Source organism: Emydura macquarii, unplaced genomic scaffold (assembly GCF_026122565.2).
Source record: "Emydura macquarii macquarii isolate MOO-44397 ecotype Brisbane River unplaced genomic scaffold, CSIRO-AGI_Emac_v2 contig_1045, whole genome shotgun sequence".
Lineage (NCBI taxonomy): Eukaryota > Metazoa > Chordata > Testudines > Chelidae > Emydura > Emydura macquarii.
In genome coordinates, this window is record NW_027131182.1 from 2128026 (window position 1) to 2142108 (window position 14083).

General features: G+C 37.8%; 1 protein-coding gene across 3 annotated transcripts in view; it reads left to right on the forward strand.

Annotated features, from left to right (window-relative positions):
- ARK2N (arkadia (RNF111) N-terminal like PKA signaling regulator 2N) overlaps nucleotides 1-14083 on the forward strand; it is a 62923-nt gene that overhangs the window by 16604 nt on the left and 32236 nt on the right. The window contains exons 2-3 of one of the 3 annotated variants that reach the window (XM_067545370.1): nucleotides 3097-3913; nucleotides 11879-12501. In XM_067545370.1, coding sequence (XP_067401471.1) covers nucleotides 3190-3913; nucleotides 11879-12339 — 1185 coding nt within the window. In that variant the 5' untranslated portion in view covers nucleotides 3097-3189 and the 3' untranslated portion in view covers nucleotides 12340-12501. Of the gene's footprint in view, nucleotides 1-681; nucleotides 3914-11878; nucleotides 12502-14083 lie in introns of those variants that run through there. The other 2 variants (XM_067545367.1, XM_067545369.1) reach the window with 2 other exon arrangements.

The following is a 14083-nucleotide window of genomic DNA, read 5'->3' on the forward strand; positions in this document are numbered from 1 at the left end:
CATCTTTGTCTTTGTGGTCTCTGTGAAGCAGCAGGCTGCAGATGTTAATTTCAGAATGGAATAATATAACCAATCTGCAAGGGACATGTAGTGGCATGATTTCTGGGGCCTAGGGGTGATCTGGTGGTAACAAAATCTTCATGCCCTTCAATTCAGGGGCAGAGGTGGCAGAACGTACACGTAGGCCTGCAAATATCAGGCAGCAGAATTTTCACACCTCTGCCTGAGGTCTTCTCCAGGGAGATAGCATTTCTTTGATCCCAGGGAGAGGAAAACGGAACGTTTTGGGGCTCAAGAAGGAGTATCATGAAATCCAGGATTTCCATAAACACTATTACAAACCACTATTACTGGCATGCTTTGGGATTTACAGTGTATTACCATGTATGCAGGTAAATAATAGAGGAGCAGTAGGCATCTGCCTCAACAGAGCCGAACCCTGATTTCTGACCATCAACAACCGTTTGCCCTGTAGACTTCTGCACCGTATGTAAATCTCAAGTTCCCAGGGCTTTCGTTGGCCAAGAGATATGCTTCTTCCCTTTTTACTCCCTAGCTCAGAAGGGAAGAGAATCATGGACCTTCTCTCCACAAGGTTTTCTTGGACCCTCAATTCCCATATGGTGTAGCTTCTTCAGTTGTAGCACTGAAGAAACTAATGTAGACAGAGCTTGGATGGATGAGCCCACGTTAGTCTTGTATACTGTGGTGCTACGAATAGATCACAGCACCCATAGGAAATTACAGGCCAAAATAAATCTAGTGTAGGCAAAGCCATGGTTCCATTCCCTGGTATAATACATACTATGTGTGACCTTGGACACATCATTTAACCTCTCTGTGCCTCTGTTTTTTCCAGCTGTATAACTGGTATATTAATACAGAGATTTGCCAGTGAAGTATTACGGTATTAGGATGCCTTTACATCTCTGTATATTCACTTTCCAAGTTGTTGTTTGTTATTTTTTTGCTGTAGTACATGTTTTAACATTGAAAAGAGGTAGAGAAGGCAGACCTTCTGCAGTTATATATGTAAGTACTATATACAAGTTACCAGCTTCAGAAGGGCTTTCTCATTTTTTGTTTCAAACTAGTTTTGCTCAGTTCAAGTACTGTCAAATGCTTTTTCTCTATATACATCACCATGCTTTCTTCTTTAGCATTTGTAATTGTGATTCCTTCTTAGAAGTTTCGTCTTTCATTTAGCACAGACTTAGATTTGTCATCCTTGTGTTTTTTCATGTTGCCAAACACTAATATAGCAGTTTATTTCCTGGTTAAAGTAGCCAATACAATTGATAAATGCCAACAAAACTCAGGAAAAAGTTGTTAATTTTAAACTTTCGTCCCTTCATTGATGTCTGTCTGTGTCTGTCTTAGGTACTTTTATTGCTCCCCATAACTGTAGTGTCTGAGAGTCTCACTCATGAGACTTAGAGAGGAGTAAACTATATTTAAAAAAAATCAAAATTCAGGATGACTCAGGGCATTGGTAGCGTACTCTAGAGCTTTTCACACCACCCCTCTCTGGTAGGAAAGTACTGTTATGCCCATTTCACAGACGGGAACTGAGAAACCGAGGTACCCATCATCCTACAGGAAGTTTGTAAGGGAGCAGGGAGTTTTGACCCTAGATCTCCTGAGTCCTAGACTATCACTTTGTCCATTAGACCATCCTTCCTATGTGGGGCTATATAAGTACTCATTGCCTTTTTCTAGATTCTACAGAAATAGAGCCTTAAAAAAAAAAAAAAAAAAAAAAAAAAAAGAGAGAATTTAGCATAGAATTTAGCATTGCATATTTTTTAAAAAAATGAATATTGACAATAGTAACTATTACATTACCTTATTAGCATATGCCAATTTTAGGCCTAAACAGCTTGTCCCTTTTAATTCATATATAAGTGGGTATGATAATTGAAAGATTTTGCCTATCTTTACAATATGTTGAGTTTGAAATTAAAATGTGGGTGAAAGGAGATCTAGAATAAAAGGAAGGTTTAAAAAAAAAACTGTTTTATTTATAATACTTTTGGAGGTGCTCACGTACTATAATGGTTGGGGACATATAAGTCAGCAGCTTGGTAGACAGCGTGATTTTAACATTTAAGCTGGAACAATGCTGTTTATCAAACTATAACTTGAAGTAAAAGATGGGATTGAAACTTTGCACGAATAGAAAGTGTTTCTTGCTAGCAGCCTTACCATCTTATGCTGTTCCCTTGGCAGATTTTATAAAATAAATCAGGTCAGGACGGGCCGTGCTTAATCTGTACTGAAAGAGGTGCTGGGGCTCAAGAAACTTTTTTACTTTCAGAACTGATGCAGCAAGCCCAGAGGTGCCAGGCCATGAACTGTGAACTCTGGGGGTGCTGGGGCTCAGCCTTGGCAAGCCCAGCCACAGATTAAGCATTGAGGATGGGTCAATACTCATGAGAGAGACCTTCAAGGAGCATCTAAATGTTGCATGAAGTATTGTTAGTATTTCACTGTAAGAGAATCATTGACGCCACATTTCTCTGGGCTGGTACTAAACCAGTGCCTCAGCAGATTTAGTGCTATTGGAAGTGGACTAAGAGCACTCACTAAGTTCCCACTGGTGTGGAAACTGAACTGTGTTAAAAATGCCATCCCCAAATAGAGCACTTTAGGTTTATTGGGTTCAGTCTGGCACTCTTTACCAGCACTAAAGTTTCCTTTAAAATTATTAAAAATTGATTCTAGATAAAAGTTCAAAATCTGTTGTTTAGATGGTATTAATTTAAACTTTCTAAAGTAAGCGTTTAGAAACTGTTGTCATTTTTATTTCTGATCTGTTGTGATAACTAGAGTGGATTGAAGTATATTTTATACAATGATAGTGCCATCTTTCATAGCTGCTTAGAGGGAAAGCATGAAGCATGTCAGTGTAACACTGAGTTAACCGTGAAAAGGCAGGAGCTAAAGAAAAATACCACAGCCAAAACTTCAGTGTACCATACTAGCTATAACTGAATAAAGAAGTGGTCTCACTGGGTGAAATTGTGAACATGATCAAAAAGTAGAAGTGATTCTGCAATTTGAATAAATTGTCATTACTGTTCTGTTCTTGTGCAGGTTGCTTTGCTGTTGAAAACCTAATCTAGTTCCCCCAGTCCTCTAGACTCCCTGTTCCATGGTCTGAGATCAGGAGGAGCTTGGAACTCTGAAATGAAGATGGAGGCGGTGGGAAAAGTAGAACAACTCATTGACTCAGAAGTCTCACCAAAACTTTCTGAAAAACAAGAGGCAGCTCCTGGTGAAGATGGACCTATAGAACTAGAGACGCATGCTCAGAAAGATGGTGTGCCCATTATAGCAGATTCGGTGGTGCTCTCCTCAATGCCGTGCTTACTGATGGAACTGAGACGGGACTCCTCGGAGTCTCAGTTAGCATCTACAGAGAGTGATAAGCCAACAGCAGGCAGAGTTTATGAGAGTGACTCTTCTAATCACTGCATGCTTTCCCCTTCTTCCAGTGGGCATTTAGCTGATTCAGATACGCTGTCTTCCGCAGAAGAGAATGAACCCTGTCAGGCTGAAGCTCCTGTAGAGGGAGATCCTTCTGGAGTGTCTGGGGCTGCAGTTGGGAGAAAATCCAGACGATCCAGGTCTGAAAGTGAAACATCAACTATGGCTGCCAAGAAAAATCGACAGTCTAGTGATAAGCAGAATGGCCGAGTCACCAAGGTAAAAGGTCATCGGAGCCAAAAACACAAAGAGAGAATCCGGCTATTAAGACAGAAACGGGAGGCAGCTGCTCGTAAGAAATACAACCTGCTTCAGGACAGCAGTACCAGTGATAGTGACCTGACCTGTTACTCAAGCACGAGTTCATCAGAAGATGATGAAGAGGTTTCAGGGAGCAGCAAGACAATCACTGCAGAGATACCAGGTAGAGGATGTTTTTTAAACTGAACTGTAAAGCGCCTGACATCGTTTCTCAGCTATCATGCTAAATTAGATGAGTGATTCTTGAGAAAAACCAGGAGAACTGCAGCTCTGTGTAAATTTGAAGACTGCAGTGAATTAACAAGACATGACAAATTTTAAAATCTTTTCTGAGGTTTTCAGTGCGCTTTTGCACAACAGCAAATTGTACAGGTAAATTGTAGAAGGGACTATCTTAAATCTTGGAATTTTCAGATTTTTCTTTGTAAACTTATATGAAGTCTTATCAGTGCTATCAGTGCTGGTTAGATGGTAATAAGTATAACAGTCTAATTAGCCAATACATTATCATGATAAGTAGGCAGCCATGCTTTAGTATATCACAACAGCACCTCTGCATCTGTGTTTGAAATAACATACTATATCTCTTGCCCATTTTACTGAAAGGCCCTGTTCTCCAATGTTGCGCACATGCTGTGCTTTCCAGATCTACATTTCAAAGCATGATAAGTTTACTTAACCTTTTTGTGAGTTACATTCATGCAAATTGCAGCTGGCCACTTAGCTTAGGGCATAAATAAGAATGGTTTGTACATGTGCCCCAAATTGTTCCCACTCCTGGTGTCTCAAAATTTTAGGAGTAGGCGGATTCCATCCTTCTGTGTCTTATGAATCTTTAATTTTTATATCTCTGAATTCCCTGATATGTCAATCTTGATAAGCTGGGTGCAGCCAATTACAGGGGCATTCTCATGATTTTATAGCAGAAGAAAGATGAATTCTTAAAGTTTCTGGTCTGGTGAGTTTTCATTATTTAATTGGCCCAAATACCATGGTCAGGATTATGTATGAACTACTCTTCCAACATACTATACCTCAAAACCTTCATCGTATGGCAATCTTTAAAAATAAAATAAAATTTAAAATAAAGTTTTTGGTTTGCCAGTCTTTCCTGGGTGGATCTGCATTTTTTCCCCTTTGTGCTAAAGAGGATGTTTGGGGGGTAAACTACATGCTAAATAACAGCTTATTTCTGTAGTTTAAAGGAAGATTTAAAGGAAAATGGCAGTCTCTTAACTTAGACAGCTTTAAATGAACATTAGATAATATCTGTAAATTCATCTTTTTTCTATACAATTATACAAATAGCTGTGACTGTTTCAACTTATTTTAACAATGGTGAATGGTGCTGTCTGTCTGCTTGAAAGAACTGATATTTTGCTTGCAGTTTATTAGTCTGCACCTCTTTGCTAGGATGTAGGTTAAACATCGGAAATGAAGTTTATCATTGGAAGGTATGGGAAAGGTACATAATTATGTGATTAGTTCTGTTCTTCTTGTTTAAAAAAGTTAATTTCATAGTGGTTCAGTAGCTGTTTTTACTAATTAAAGTAGTACAACTGAACCAATAGCTTTGACAATCACTTGTCTCATTTATTATTTTTAGAGTGTTCTTAGCACCTGGGGCCTGATTCAAAGCCCATTGAAGACTCCCATTGATTTCAGTTGGCTTGGGAATAGGCCCTTCAGAACAAATAAATAGACCCGGGCCAGCTTTTCAAAGGTATTTCGGTTCTTAAAGTTGCAGATAAGCCGTAGTGGGATTTTCAAAAGCACCTAGGCACCTAACTCCCACTGATTACGATGAAAGTTAGGTGAATAGGAACTTTTGAAATCCCCACTAGGCACCTGGATGCATCTTTAGGTGCCTACATACCTTTGTAAATCTGGCCCTTGGTTCTGGCCCTGAAATGCTTGCATTCAAAGGGCCTGATCCAGTGCCAACTGAAATCAATGGAAGGACTATCACTGATTTCACTGGACATTGCATCAGGGCCTAATTTTACATGTCAAACTAGGAGTGAGAATACAAAACAATAAAGGGACAACACTGACCTGCATATCTTATTTCATAGGCCATTTCATCTGACTGACACTAAACAATGGGTTTCTCATTGATTTTTTTTTTTAAATTCATATGTTTACGACATCATCTTTATAATGAATCCTTGATAATTAGGTGCAGTGATTAGAATATATTCTTTCACATTTCAGTTTTCCGATAAATAAGAAAAATTTAGTTTGGTTTGTGGGAGAACCTTGTTGAAGAAGAGGTAAATATCCATGAGAAAGATGGTCCAGAACCCATCCTATTGCTATATGTAGGTTAGTGAAAATGAATAGATTTAATAGGTGTACTTGAGCCTTGAATCTGACCTGGTGTCCCAGCTCTCCCATTGTAGGTAGCTCACTAATGATCTGATATGACTACCTTTTCTTAAAATAAATATTTCATTCTGCTGGATTTTTCTTTGAATTGGGTGAACTGGTTATGTTAAATTCAGAATTATTTGACTTGATAGAGAGTCAGCTCAGCACTGTAGATGTGTTGTGAACAGGACCCTCTGAAGATTTTAAAAATGAATGACCACTCAGGTACTAGTACAGGGCAGCCCAAAATGCAGCCTGAAGGCCAAGTTCAGCCCATATTTATCCATGTTGGTGACAAAAGGGTCAGGGTATAGCTCATCAGCTGCAGGTTTAATTGCTTCTGCTGAACTTCAGTAACAAGAAACTGCTGTGCATCTATCAAGGCAGATATAAGAATGAACAAATGTGTTCACTTATTTTTTTAAAAATCTGTACCTCTTTATGCAAATGAGTTATGACACTAACAAGTAAGCAGTGTAACCATCAGTGTCACACGCTCTTGCACTGATGAGTTATTGTTTCAAGATTGGTTTAGCAGCTTATCATAGACACTTTTCTAGACATGTCTATTATAAGCTTGAAAAATAGCTATGCCAACAAATATACTCCAAGATTATAACATTTGCTATAGGTGTTTTTCTTAGCACATATATGTAGAGATGCAGTAAGAGAATAAAATATTCCTCCTGTTATCCCCTATCAAAACATGTAAGAAGTTATTTTACAGTTACATGAAAAACGGTTTGTTTCACACCTGTGGGTAGCTTGAAAATTAAAGTGATGTATTTAAGAATATAGTAAGATACAGTTGGTCTTTCATGCCAAAGGGTTTTACTGAACATCTTCCATTTTAAGAGTGCTGAGTACTTTTTGAACCCCACAATATGATTGGTTTTGCAGTGAGTTTGGGATGATTACTAAGTTAAGAAGAAAAATGTCCCATTAAACATATAATGATGCCATAAACATAAGCAGTCTTACTAGCTTTCATCCCTTCACTCATACACACAATTTCTGAATCAAACTATTTTGTGATAGAATATCAATTCTCACTGCTACTTTGCAAACCTGATAATTCTTATTAAAATATTAGCAGTTTTATTTTACTTCTCAGCAAAGACTGAATAGCCAAGTGTTATGAGGTTTCATTACTAATACTTCATTACAATTATAGCTAGATTAGTGGGCATATATTAGAAAAGTACATTCGGTGATTTGGTATTCTTGAATATTTTACATTGTTTGTTCCTTTATGCACTATAAGTACAATCCTACACTCATTGGAGTTAGTGGGAATCTTTCCATTTCTCTCAATGGGCATTGAATTGGGCTCCAGTTCAGTAAACCACAATCGTTTGCTAATAAATGCAAATTAAGACACCTCTATTGTATTTTAAAGATTGAACATCAATATTGGCATATAAGATACCTAAACAATCTTTGGATACTAGATAGCATTCATTTGGGGCAAAAGAGGATGCTCGGTAATTGGCACTGATAAAATATGAAACAGTAGTTATTGTTTAGGGTTTTGTTCTTGGTCCATTTTAAATTCAACCATACAAACTAGCTGTAAATGAAAAAAAAACCTTGGCATGCAAAATGAACCTAGGAATCAATATTTGGCTTAAAACAATTTGCCTCTTCTTAAACTATAAAATTATAATATAAAAACCATAATGTTATTCCAGACACTACTGTGCTCTCTTACAAGTCAAAAACAGATTTTAATGTTAAAAAAGGTATTAATCCATGTTTTAGGCTAACATATGGGGGGCGGGGAGGGGTAGTGTTAAAAGCTGAAATAGTAAAGTTGGAAAAGTTGCCATTTCATGTGTGTAAATTACCTGGATTTTTTAGTATGCAGGGATTTCTAACAAATAATGTAATTTACACCTGTGCAGAGGGCCATTACAAAGCCTATGAACCATTTCAGTTTCACCTAAACTTTGTGCCTGCCTCTTGTGTTGGCCCTCTGCCAAGAAATTAATTTTCCCCCAAAGAGAATAACTGAGAAGGATGATTTCTCAAGAGCAGATATATTTAAAAATCTGTTTTGAAGGATTTAGCTGTAAAGTATGGAATTTTGCTTAAAAGTACCAGTTGAGTGTATCAACAAGTGAGAGACCCATTATTAATAGCGAGGGTCAAGATGCAGCGCACCATCTTTAACTGATCTTGCCAGATCTCATAAATTAAACAACATTGATCTTAGTTACTTGGGTGGGAGACCTAAAGAACATGCACAGTAGATTCAGCTTAATAGCAATCCTGATATTAGCAGCTTCTGGTTAATGGCAACATATTGCTGAGAATCAATCCCGTCCCATTAACATCGATTTGGATATTAACAATGGCATGCCACTTATTTGCAACATTTTTTGGAAGAAAGATGCCACCTGCAGACAGGTTTGTGAGACTGCAGCCGCACAAGGAAGTGCTGGGATGTGCTGAGCATCCCTGGGCAGGTGGGTTCGTGAGGCTGCGCCTGCAGTCTGAGGAGGAGGTGCTGGGACTTGCCTTCTCTGATTGCAGCAATGCAAAAATACAACTCATCTCAGCACTTCCGTCTGGGTGTGCAGCCTTTCAGACTTGCCTGCATGCAGGGACCACACAGGAGGTAGGGGGCTGTGGGCTGGAAGGGGAGGCTGTGGGCACAGCAGTAGCAGGGAGAGGTACTGTAGCCCAGATGCTGGAGTTGCACGGTACCTCCCCCTGCACTCTACGGGCTGTTCCCTGCTAGGGGACTCCACACAGGGAAGGAAGCTTTGTGGTTTGCTGAGCCCTAAACCCCAGAGAGCTCAGCAAGAGTTAATGTGCAGCTCCATGAGGCCCAGCACCCCCACTTCTTATGGAAAGCTCTGGCCTCCAGGCTGCAGCCCTCCAGCACTTCCTTCCTTGGCTGCTGCCTTCCGCTTATTAGCAACTGCTTGATAACAGCAACTTTTTGCTGGCAACTAAGATATGCTAATAAGAGGTATCTACTGTACATAGATTTCAGTAGCTGGTGCTCTAACCTCCTAAATCAGTGCTGAAACCGCTGCCCGAGTGTAGTGCTGAGAGATGTTATTTTGCTGGAGCTGCCATGTTTCAGATGAGGCACATAGTATTTATATTCTGATCCCTTTATGGTCATTAAAGATTCCGAGGCAGTTCGGTGTCCTAGCCAGATTCAGAAGCTATAAAGTTTTCAGTTTATAGAGTACGAGAGATCCATTAGACAAATATTGTTTTAATATCATGCAAAAAGCACCTTGGAACTAGACTTTATGGCATGCAAAGCCACCAGTAAAATTAAGATTGACAGAGGCATGTTGCAAACTAGCATCCTGTAAAATTTCATGTAGAAAATGATAAAACATCTTTTAGTTAGACGTTCAAAAGATGTATCTCAAACTGATGGATTGCTATATTTGCTGCTACTATTAAGTTAAAGTACAATTATACTCTGAATAGTGCCTCTTTAAAAATGATGTAGAATTACATATTTGGGTCTCGACAGCTATCATATCAAATTCATTCAGTTATAAAATTTTTTTAAAAAGCATGTTTTTTCTAACTTATAGCCCTGCAAATTCACCCAGTGTTTCGAAAGTGAATCTGGGTTATTTCTTATCCATCACCACCAGTAATAAAATAAAAAAGGATTGTTCAAATAGAATTTAGTTAACAAGTTGTTGAGGTCTGAGCCAAAACCCTTTGAAGTCTCCCATTGGTTTCAGTGAACTTTGGATCAGGCCCTTGATGAGCAAGCATAAATAGTCCTGCAGGCCAATACAATAAGAGTGAGCTGAATACTAACTGGAAGAAAAAAGAAGAAAATGTTAGCTTTGTCAGTAAATAGCTGTGACCCTGAATACACACAGGAAGCAGATCTGTTGTGCAAGAAGGTGCCATTTGTATTTATACTTCCTAATCACAACCTTGTTTTAACTAACATGCAGCCAATAGAATTGAGATTGTTTTTCAATAGAGAACTTGAATGCTTAGTTTTAACCTGTTTAGTATGAAAACAGATGAGTGATAAGCCCTTAAAATCAGGGCTCATAGTGGAAATGCTCTGTGACCCTTAACTATACCTAGCCAGGCCTTAATAGAAAATAAAAACAGAATAATCTTAAATCTTGGTAACCATCCAAAACTTAACGATTCTTCTACAGAAAAATGGGTCCTCAGAAACAATGTATTGTTTAAATGACACTGTAACTTCCTATAAGAGATGAAGTTCCAATAAGGTGTTAGTGCCTTATCTCATTATCAGTAAATCTTTGATCTACATGGTCCAGTGATTTCTCTGCATTAAAGGTATTTTCTGTTGTTCCTAAAATATGGTAACCTATGGATTATGTAAACAATAATGGTTTTCTTTTTACTAGGGCACCCATATTTTATAGCAAGTCATAACATTTATCAGGAAAATTGTAAACATCCAAATGGACTTTTCCAGAAATTTAGCTGCATGAAAAATGCCACCTAATTAAATTACTTAATTTTTATAATTTATTAATAAATACAAATTTAAATAATAAACTCTTGGTTAATTACCTGTTTTTAGTAGCTTACTGTGATCCTGTTTAGTTTTGAAAACATCTAAATGAAGTAATCCTTTATGTATTAGGACAACATATTCCCAGGTACACGCTGTTGACTTTTCCTCAGACAGGTTCAGATCCTCATATAACTAACTTTTTTTTTTTTTGAGGCGGTATTTGAGATGTTTCTGAGCACTAAAGCATAGATACCTTACTGCTGCCTTATTTGTTTAGAAGGTAAAATCTAAGATGAGCTTTTCTGCTTACTTTGTTCCTGACCCTTCCAATGACAGGCATTTTAGCACCTCACTGGGAATGGGAGAGCAAATAGTTTCAGGAAAGAGGGTTTCCTAGAAACAAAATGCCAGTTTTCTGCAACAATGGAGAAAAAGTGTCCAATCTTGCTCCCATTTGAGTCAATGGGAGTTTTACCATTGATATCAATTTGAGCAGGGCAGGCTCAGGCCTTGCATGAAATCCTTGTGGTGTGGTTAGTCTTTCCTGCCATCAGAAAAATACAAGCTGCTTTCAGTCCTCCTTCCCTCATATAGCAGCATGGTGTTACTTATACATATTACTTACAAGATGAGGGTTTTTTGTGACATTTTATTCTTCTTTTAGTGTCTAGTGTTTTAAAAGTAAAGGCTTGACAGGGCTAAAATTTGGGATTTGCTACTTGAAACAGTACAATTTTAGTATCGATCTCTATCTCTGTTATCATGTGTACAATTGTGTACGTGTCTACCCATCCTTTGGTAGGAGGTGAAACTATTTAAGTAAAATCTGTATAATTATTGAGATTTATCCATTAAAATCTGACATTTTTGTATTGCAGTTTAACAGAGGTATGCATTAATCCTTAGATATTGTATGATGTTTTGATTTTGAATCAACTGTGCAAGCATCAAAAGTTTCTATGGAAATGGGTCTAAATTTGGTTTCCAAAACCTACAAGCACATTGTGACAGCAGAATTACCAGAAAAATATAGAATAAAATATTTTTAAAGCCAAGAAGTTGAAGTAATTCTATGGTGCCCATTGGATTTTTACTTTGAAGTAAATGCTTCTTGTTAATTTGGAGGCTGCAGATTGCTTCCCCAATATTGTATCCAGGTGGCCACAGTTAGAAAAGTTTATACTGTTTTCCTGAGTTAGCATGCCTTAATAAACACTATAATGTTCTTACTTAATGATGTCTTATCAAATGGCCTCAATGTCTTTAAAGCTGGCTTCAGTCGTGCTGGGGGATCTGGAGGAGCGACCAGGGAAATTCCAGGATTGCTTGACAGGGGCACCGTGTGGGATAGGAACTGCATAGGCAATGTCCTGGAAGAGGCCATGAACTGCTTTGCCGAGATGCAGAGGCAGACAGAAGAGAAATTTCGCATGTGGATAGAAAAGCTAACCCGTCTTGACACGGATGAAGAAAGCAAGCAACAACTGGAGCCCAGGGAACCTAAAATCCAACTAGTTGGCCAGAGAATTCCCCCTACCACACAGTCAGGGGCATACATGCAGATGGCTGATAGCCAAGTACTTCCACAGCAGTCCTTTAATTCTTATGTGAGCTATCAAAATGTTGACACTACATTAGAGTTTCCTGCGACTTTTAATAACAATTTTCCAGCTATGTTTCCAGAGAATGGGAATATTGCAGAGCATGATTTGAATCAATCAAAAACTTAGTTTTTCATATCTTGACATTACCTTGGATTGTGCTAAGAACAAAATTTGCTTTTCGCCGTGCAAGTATTTTTTTTCCTTGATGGGTTTTTAATATCATGATGTAAATGTTTTATTTAAAGAAAACTTGTATATGGTTTAAAAAACAGAGCAAAGTATGCGCGTGCGCGCGCGCACACACACGCGCACGCACACACACACACACACACACAACTACAAAACAAGTCTCCTGTCACCAAAGCTTGGCAAGATATAAATTAGAATCCTTCTTAAATATCCTTGGAATGGTAGAGCTATGTTTGTTATAGTAGAAGCAATCCATGTATTCACCTATATGTTCCTCTTGCATGCCAAAAAGTTGATACAAGGAAATATAAGTTTTAAATTTAAAGACTTAAGGAATCCTAGTGAACCTGACTATATGTTACAATTAATACATGCTTAAATATCCATTCATACCTAAATTCTGCATTTTAAACTTCTCTGCCCTTTCATCCTCCTCCTTTTTTTGGCAGAAGTCGTAAATAAGCCTATCCTAAAGATTAGCCATACATACCAAATGTGTTCAATAGTATTGAATAGTTGATAGTCATGTCCCATTTTACAGTTCATTTTCTCACTAGAGCTGCTATTAATGTAATTGCTCTATTGCATACAACATTCATATTTAGAGAAAACACCAGTTTTGTTCTTATATGGTTATGTATACACACGCACTTTGTGTGTGTCATATGCACACAGACAAAACTTTGGTGCTTTCTGTGCGTGCGTGTGCGCGTGCATGTGCGTGTGTGTATGGTCAAACTATGTCTTTCATGCTGAAATTAAAAGAGCAGTGTCAGTCCTGAGATAAGCGAACATTGTAGGTGGATTTGATTCTTGACCCAGGAACTTAAAACTGATGTCTGACATTCAGATTGGTAAACATTGTGGTGGACTTAATGCACTGTTTGCTAGTGGATCATAAAGCAAGAGCATTTTCTGAGCCACCTGTCTGACTGCTGTTGAAATGATTACTTACCTGTGATTGGGAATGCCATAGCATTAGTTTTGTTTAAATAATATTATAACCTTTGACTGTGGGTTTTGTTAATTAATTATCCTGAGTAGTCAGGCTTGAAACTTGATGTTTAAATTAGCATTAAACTATATATAAAAGAAATAGCTAATTCTCATGATTGCCAGAATACATGTGATTTTCTGATGCCTTTACAGCTGGGTATTCATAAGAGAATAATTTCCCCTTAGTTACCAAAAATATTCATTTATATAGTTTATATCCCTTAGAATTGGTGAGATGTTTCTGATGCAAATAAAGTTAAAATTGTAATAATGGGAACTAAAAGTCTCTACCTAGATGTCATTTAAGAAAAGAGAATGGAACAAGTCTTTTGGGGCTCTTAGAATTTCATTTTTTTAAGTCATGGGGACTTCTGAATTTTTATTTAGATCATTTCAACAAAGTTTTTTCCTCCAGTTAGAAGTACCATTGTGTATTCTGTGGGCGTGATCCAATCCTGGTGCAGTCAGTGGGATTTCTATCCATTTATGTAGCCTTTGGATCAGGCCCTATATTAATAACTCAAATCATTTTTACTTGTTTTAAAAATAAAACCATGGTGTTTTAATATTATTCCCATCCCAGCCAATTTTCCTATACCATTTTTTAAAAAGGTATAGTTGTATATGATGGCTTTTATGTTTTTTAACACAGGTTTGAGAGCTGTGTGTTTTCAGAGGGACTGTT